The 8162-nt window shown below is 37.6% G+C and overlaps 1 protein-coding gene across 1 annotated transcript; it reads right to left on the bottom strand.

The window, feature by feature from the left end:
* Positions 1–39: 39 nt before the first annotated feature.
* LOC148737689 (uncharacterized) lies at positions 40–3653 on the bottom strand. The gene is made up of 3 exons (XM_088749332.1): positions 3543–3653; positions 847–1109; positions 40–165 (listed from the first exon to the last, which is right to left on the bottom strand). Exons 1-3 carry the CDS (start codon positions 3613–3615, stop codon positions 40–42), a joined length of 462 nt encoding a protein of 153 aa, XP_088605458.1. The 5' UTR covers positions 3616–3653.
* Between the last annotated feature and the right edge of the window lie 4509 nt (positions 3654–8162).

Consider the following 8162-nt stretch of genomic DNA (forward strand, 5'->3'; position numbering starts at 1 on the left):
TTTTGTAATAAACTGTACAAAATTAATTTTAATTATTTTTTAAGTCTTGCCTTTTTCACAATCGTGGCCAGTGAATCCAGACGCACATAAGCATCGATATCGTTTTCTTGTGAATCCCGACTGGCAGGTGCCGTGGTTTTCGCATGGGGATTGAGCACAAAAATTCTTATAAAATAAAAGGAAAAAAGGAAATGGGATGTCACAAGTAATTGCTCAATTCCTTAACAGCATTCTCCGACCTCTCCCCGAGAACTTGAGTACAAAAAAAAAAAAAAAAGAAAAAGAAAATAAAAGAAATCTGGAGGGGGCGCCTGTAGATAGGATTTCAAGAGTATAGTCACGTTCCTAAGAACAGCATTTAGGAACTCCGGTCGTAGCTCAATTGTATCTTTCTGCCTGTTCTAAGCATCCCCTGAGCCATCGGATGGATCAAATCATTGCGATTGTTTTCCAGCTTCGAAAACAATGGAATAAAACTGCCTTTTGCAGAAATGCCTTAAAATGACCATTCCAGTTATCTTGCTCACGAGAAAATTCTTTTTAGAAGCGTGGTTGCGCTTTCGTTAATAGAACAGCGATCAATTGTTTACTCAAGGCAGGTGAGCATGGTTCCAAAATGGATGCGACAAATTACTCGCTTATGTTAACAGTGTTAGGTGTCGTCAAGGCACTCAAAGATTTTTGTTTTTGGTAATTGCTTATCTACAAATGATTCGTAACGACGCTAGCAGGTGTTTAAAATTATGTAAAATAACAAATAATGGATGAAAGTATCCCTCAGCTCTCATGAATAGCTTAAAGAGAGAGAAGCGCGATTGACATTTAATTAACAGCTCGTCCATGTACCTTAGTTCCATGGTACACGTAGTTCGCTGCTTGTACCAGATCCTCATCATACTCTTTAGCCGTTGAGTTATTCAGTTCACAGTTGTGTGCTTCTGCTCCATTTTCTCCAAAATAAAAGTTAACACTAACGCAGTTATCGTCCAGGTAGCAACGATATTCGCACGTGTCCCTGTCAATCACACTGATATTTGCTATGGTGTGGTTAATGAGACGTTCTCCAACGAAGAACAGAGTCGATGGAAAGGCTAATATACGGCATTGATCTAAAAATACAAATCATTAAAAGTTAAATGGCGACAGGGGTAATGAATTTTAAAGGTCTCAGTTGCTGTTAAACTCGCCTTCCAAGCGCTTGGTAATTATACTGATAGATAGATAGATAGATAGATAGATAGATAGATAGATAGATAGATAGATAGATAGATACTTTATTACGCACAGAATTTATAAAGCTAAGTCACTTATTTACACATATTCATTAAGATACCAAGATCAAATTAAAAGTATTCTTTATTTTTTTTTTTAGCCGAAAAGGTCTCTAGAAAAAGATTGTATGACCTCCACGAGCCAGATAAGTCTTTTCTTTCTTTTCTTTTGACCCCTGTTTCCCCAGCTTACGTCAAACAAAGTATATTTCTCTTTGTTTTTCCTGGCAATTACTTTCTGCGGGACACCTGAAACAACTAGCTTCACAGTTGATAAAGATGATACCGAAAATTGCAGAGTGTACCTTGACGAGCCCAAACCCCGAAGATAATTCGTGCTCAGAAAACTCAATAACTTCAAATGTTCAATGATAAAAGAGGCAAGAAATTTCAATCATGAACTCCCAACTTGTGCCCAATATTTCAAATCACATTTTCCTCACCTATCTTTAAAGTTACTATGATAACGCGCGCGTGCAAATCCTGCTTAACTTCTAATGAGCCACTCTGATGGACATCTTTACGCAGGCATGGCCGTGTATACATAACACGACGTGTGCAGTTCACTTCAGTTGGTAAGTTCCCGTCTAGCTTAGCCGAGCTCTCTTTCTCCGATTGAGGTACACTGTACATCTTTCGAAGCTCAACAAAAGTAGATATTTGCATAAAAAACAATGATTTTTAAGCTCTGTGAATAGACGAAAATAGTTTTGGAGTTGACGTTATGTTATCCCTAAACGCAGGACGATTTATGGCCGTAGCAAGAAATCTGAGCTTTCTTACCCTTCTTTAAAATAGTACGAAATATTTGAGTGTTGTTGAATCGATTACTTGTCTTAAAAGCTTACAATTTTCAACACAAACAAATTCTCGTCGTAAATTCTAGCAAAAACTTATTAAAGCATGCTAAATGCATTTCGCAGGTGTTGTAACTGGGGGAAATTCGTTCGGTTTTCGCTTCCAAGCAGAAAATTTAGCACTTCCTTGTCAAAAGGTTTGGTCCTGGAATATCTCTTGGCTTCACTTCATTTAACTCTTATGCTACCCACGTGCTCTGAAAACTTCCTGCTGCGGTACATCCATTTTATGAAATGCATGCGCCAAGCACGAACAAATTCTTAATTTTGCATTGTGATCTTTATTTTGTTTTTGTTCTCATTATCCATATCGAATAAACTTGGTTTAGATAAAACGTGTCCATGATGATTTGATAAAAACCCTCGGAAACCGCCATTGAAGATTAAAATCTCCCCATCGCTTCGTTGTGCATAAATTTTGATTGAATTATGAAAATGCACTAATAAAGAGTTGCTAAATAAAACTAATTTCAGTATGTTCATGGTTAGACATCCACATCATCTATCTCTTAGCCACCTGTCGAGTGAGAAGTTTTGATGTTCTCGCTCATTCGCAGTCAGCATTCCTTTTGCATTATTGGAAACATAATTACTCTGCCTGCATTTCAACAACTTTCTCGCTGTTTTTATTAGCTTTGAAAAAACTTACTCATTACGCTTCCAAAAATTGCGTAATTCTGTATGTACATAACACAGGAAGGCTGCTATGACGGAGATAATATGCCTCGAATACCGAGTTCTAAAAATTAGAAGACACTCGTTTTGGTATATGTTTAACACCTGTCGGCAATATGTTTTCGAGGTGTATAAATTTTTACTACGAGAATTTTCTGCAATTAAAAACAAATTATGTCAACTAAATATGAAACCAGCGAATAATTAACTACCCAAAGAGAGATTCTTATTCTACAGGAGAATGTAAAAAGAAGGAAGGCAATTGTTTGACTTAAAAAAAAATATCCTCTCCAACTGGCTAGTTGATATATCAATTCTTATTTCCTTGAGTGCTGGGCTAACTTTAGGCTCTTCCTTCAGTTCGTGCCAGCATTAAAATAAAGGATTTGTGAAAATATATTCATTAATTTTAGATGACCTTGATAAAATTTTAGTGGACCTTTATGAGTGTCTGAAAATAATTCAGTAATTGCGGATGTTGTTCGGTTATAACTAAAAACCTTTGCAAGCAAATTTCACAAATTGTGAAAAAGAATCTAGAATAGTTTTGAATGAACAAAAGATAACAGCACATTAAAATGGACGATGAGTTTCACTACCCATTTTGTTAGTTAGGCCTCTATATACGAGAATTTTAGTCCTCGAAAGTATGCGTTTCCTTTGATATATTGCTTAGCTGAACAATTAAGAGCAGAATAATAAAGGTTTCTTTTCAAAAAATGCCAGCTTAAAAACATACCATCTGGGCAGGACTGAAATTGTCCGAGAGAAAGAACCACAGAGATAGGGAACAAGAGGAGAAAAACTCCCATGTCCGCGAAAAACAAGCTGAAAAGAAATCCTTTCGATGTTTTGGAGCGTTGGAGCAAACCGAAGAGCTTAACAGCAGTTTGTTGACTGAGCTGTACCACCAATTAAAGTTACACCTCCTAGAAACGTGTTAGCCAATCACATGTTGTCGTGATATATGAAGGATGTTTCGTCACCCGTCACAGAGACGCTGTGAGATTAATTAATGTGTGCTTAAACAGTAAACTTGGTTACTATTCTCCTCAGGCAGTTATTTCCACCTTTCATTCTCTATGCGGACCAACACTAAAAGTCTTAAAACTAGTGCAGTGAGAAGAATATGCTACCTTTCCATATCGTCAAAAATGGTTAGATACTCTAGTCTTCTCAGATAGGGACTAATAAATGGAGGTCCCGTCTCCTGCAGTGTTAGGGGTAGGAGACATAATTTCCCATGCACGAGATTACTGTGTGATGGCTGTCCTCCCCTGGGGTGGTTGCTGGGTGGGAATTGGCTCTGAAAATCCCCCATGGGGAGTGGCAATTAACACCATGTATGTATGTATGTATGTATGTATCCTTAGGGAATCGTCGTCTACCTGTTTTAGTAATCATAAGTAGCATCAAATGAGAAAAGAAATTTTCAGCTAAACTGTGAAAATTAAAGCGCATAAAAAAGCCTAGATATTCAAATTGATGTCTCTGTGGCATTCTGACCAAATTTCCTGAGAAATTTTAGAACAAAGTTTTAGAGATCATAGCCTCAATGAGGCATATTCTTTTGTTAAGTGTCGCTCTCGCTGAGAGTTTTTTTCAGCCCGATTGCACCTGCAGTTTAAGTATTCTTTTCTCCAAATTAGTGAGTTTTTGATAAGCAAATTAAAGTCGAAGAGAAGGTTCTCCTCTGATTCCAAGTGAAGTTTCCATATTTTGTTTGTGAAATGACTAAGTACATCTCTTAACTTGTAGCAAGAGAGAATTTCGTGAGCGCGCTCGACACTTTCGATCGCTGTCCACACGGGCGGTCTGGCCAGAAATCAGTTGTAGCTTGTGGCGACACAAAAAAAGGAGGATTGGAGAACAACCCAACTATGAATGTTCAATATTGCCCTAAACAATTTTCACGAGGAAAGAAAAAAAGGAAAAACTTTCTCTCGACGAGAAGTCGTACATTTCCCAACCGATATAAATGGAGAATGCACTGTCAAATGTCTCAACCCAACGATTGCGTATGACAATTTTTAAACCGGAATTTTCCGCATCTTTTCTTAAAAAAACTGGTTTAGACGACCATATCTACCACAAAAAACTCAACTTGTCCAAAATAAAACTTTTGGATATGAAATGAATAGTTTTAAAAAGGCCTTTGAAACCTCTATAGATATTCCTTTCGCTTTATTGTGCATCAACAATTATTGAATTATAAAACTCTACGTGGAAGGTTGTTTTATGCAACTACGTACGCGTGATGATGGTAAACATCGCTTTTGAACTCATGGTCTACCTATCAGATGAGCATATTCTATGCCTCCACTTATCTGCGTTTAAAACCTGCCTAATCTTTTTTTTTTCTCATTCAGTTGGCCCACACCGTCGTAATGTCGCTAAATTTTGCTAGTGCTTGTCACCCTTATCCGTCAGGTTGCCCAGCAACAGTAAATATGGGAGCCTTAAGTCTCTATGGAGACAATTTTCGAAAGAATAGGCTACTTTTTGAGATCCTATAATTTAGTGTACTTTTTGCCAAATGATGCATCCTTCAACTTGCAAGTTTGTACCGTTAAACATTGCTCAAGTTTTTCCATGCAAATCTTCTTCGTCTTAAGTCTTATTTCTCCCTAGTTTGCAACCGACAAACTTTTCATCAGCAAATCGTTGATGAATCTGAATCTTACGGAAGACATAAAACGAAACTTATAATGTCCCCGCCGCAAACACTATTTTATTTTTATTAAAACAAACAAGTGCTATTCACGAAAATTGAAAATTCGAGGAGCCTACAGGCCTGATCGAGAGTTGTTGTTCAGAAAACCTCATAACTGAAGTTCATCTTTAATTGTTTTTCAGAAAAAAAAATAATTTCGTCATTAAGTCCCAACTGCTTCATATTGATAATTAAAATAAAAATTTTCCATGAGTATTTTCAAAGTTGCGTTACATAACAAATTTTCCCATTCTTATTATTCATATCAGTTAATCTTGTTTAAGTTGAAGCGTCTACACATCGAATAAACCATGCATAGGGAGTCCTTTGATTAAGTTCGAGATCTTCTCATGGCTCCACTGGATATGGGCAGTGATCGAGTTATGAGAAAATTCCTGTGACTGTTTCCATAATGCTTGTATAGCATCTGCATCGTTTATTGGCGCTCAATATTACCGTTATTCCAGGTATAACGCAAGAGAGACCCAAGTGCATGCGCATGCGTTTCACAGCAGATCAATGATAGTTTGCATGATTCTGGAAAGAATGAAAAAGAAAAATCACAAGGATCTAGAATTACCGGAGAAAAGTCTTTTCGAAGGGATGGCAGAGAGAATTAACTAATCCAGTACACAGAAATTATTCTGACAGCCTTTAGCTCGCTTGCATGCGATAGTTTTTGTTTTCAAGTGCTAGATTCAGCGCGATGAATATTCGGTCGCCATATTGGACGGGTAGAGATTTGGTACGAGTGACAAAGCGCGGGGAAGGGAGAAGGGGAGATAGCCAGAAAAACCGCCTGCCCGAAACCCATGATTTCTCACAAACCGTCCCATGTCCACTGCGTGACATCCCCGACAAGTCACACATTCTTGAAGGAACAATCAAATGGGATGGAATGGAACCTTTTCTCAAAAACTGACTGGCGTGTCATGTAGCAAAACAAAACGTTGAGCGATCGCGGATGGAACGGTGGATTGATACACCAAATAAAGCGGTAACAAAAGTTGAAATCAACAGAAATTTGGAAAACGAGGAATGTAGAATTTGCAAAGCCAGACTACTCTTCCTATACGGGAGACGGCAACTTACATTTGAACGGAAAATTTATTTTGATCCCATAAAGAAAGGAATACAAGGGCCCTGAGATTCACGATATAGCGAACAAACCTTTGTACGGTTATGCAGTAAATAACTTGGGAATTTGAATTCATTCAGATTATAACTACATTCTAAATGTAACCAAATAACTAAATCATACAGAACTGACTAACTAACAAACTAACTTATTTTAAACTAACTAGATATTTCAACACGGCAAAAAAACTAGCGTTCACCCTACGGAAAACAAAAGTTGAATTCATGGAATACGTGGCAATTTATTAAAGTTTACCCGCGTTTTGCCTACGGAAAATTCGACGTTTTCTGTGCGTTTTCGCATCAGTGAATCCTAGCATTCGTTCCATTATTCGGTAGTTTTCCTTCGCGGTAAATGCATGCAGGTAAACAATTTATTTTCCGGCATTAACCGCTCGGTTAACGCAGTACCGCAAGCAGCGTGTTTTCCTTTTGTTCATTGACATTTTCCGAGTGAACAACAACGTATTCACCAGAGTTAACAGCGGAAAACACACATTTTCCGGGAAGGTTGATATGTGTAAATACGGGAAAACGTAATGTTTTCCAAAGTTTGCAGTTCGTATAATGCATAGAAAATGCTATGTTTTCTTTTGTTCGCAACCGTTTTTCGCCCGGTGAATGAAATGTTTACAAGAATTATCCAACGTTTTTCCGCGATAGCGAAATCGACGAAATTCATGGAAACGCATTTTCCGGCGTTTTACCTTTCATTGTTGTTCAGTTAATCTATGGAAAATAACAATATGTATTCTGCCATTTGCTGCCGTTCTGCGCATTCGAACGCTATGTTCACTGGAATTAACCAACCAAAAGCATGCATTAATTTTCCGGTATTTTCTGCAAAGGTGAATTCGTGCAAGGGATGCATTTTCCCGCGTTTACCGCCGCTCGGTTAATCGCTGTTCGTCAAATTTCACTTCTTAGACTCAACTCTACTGCAGGTTCTCAAAGCATTTTGTACTATTTCCCTCTTCCAGACAGGATAAGCACTCTTTAATAATTCTCGTCAAGTTTATTAATGCACAATGATATTAGCGGTACAATTTATTCAGAGTTCAAAATAGAGCCTGATAACAATCGTGTTTCTTAGCCTTATTTAACTTTACACATTTCTCTGTCTAAAGCCAAGAAGAGGCAAAACTTAACCTTTACAGTACAACTGATATGATAAAATTTGAAGGATGTACTGTCTGAAAAGTCATGTGTGAATCAATATATACAAACTATGACCAGAAAAGTGTGTTAAGGACATTAGCCAGAAGGCTCGTTCTTTGATTGATTATTGATTAGTTCACTAATTTTAGAATGATCTTAGATAGCCACATAGTTACAATGCTTATCTGTTTTTCTGTATTTCGATTGGTTTTGTAATCGGACCTTTCAGCGTCACCACGCGCATATAAAAGGCAATTTTAGCGTCCCTTTAATCAGTTCTTCGTAAGTTTTGAATAGCCTTGGTAAACTTTCGCCCTTTCGTTTTTCTCAACCTCTGGCACAAGCGGGACC

The sequence above is a fragment of the Stylophora pistillata genome, chromosome 2, assembly GCF_964205215.1.
Source record: "Stylophora pistillata chromosome 2, jaStyPist1.2, whole genome shotgun sequence".
Taxonomy (NCBI): Eukaryota; Metazoa; Cnidaria; class Anthozoa; order Scleractinia; family Pocilloporidae; genus Stylophora; species Stylophora pistillata.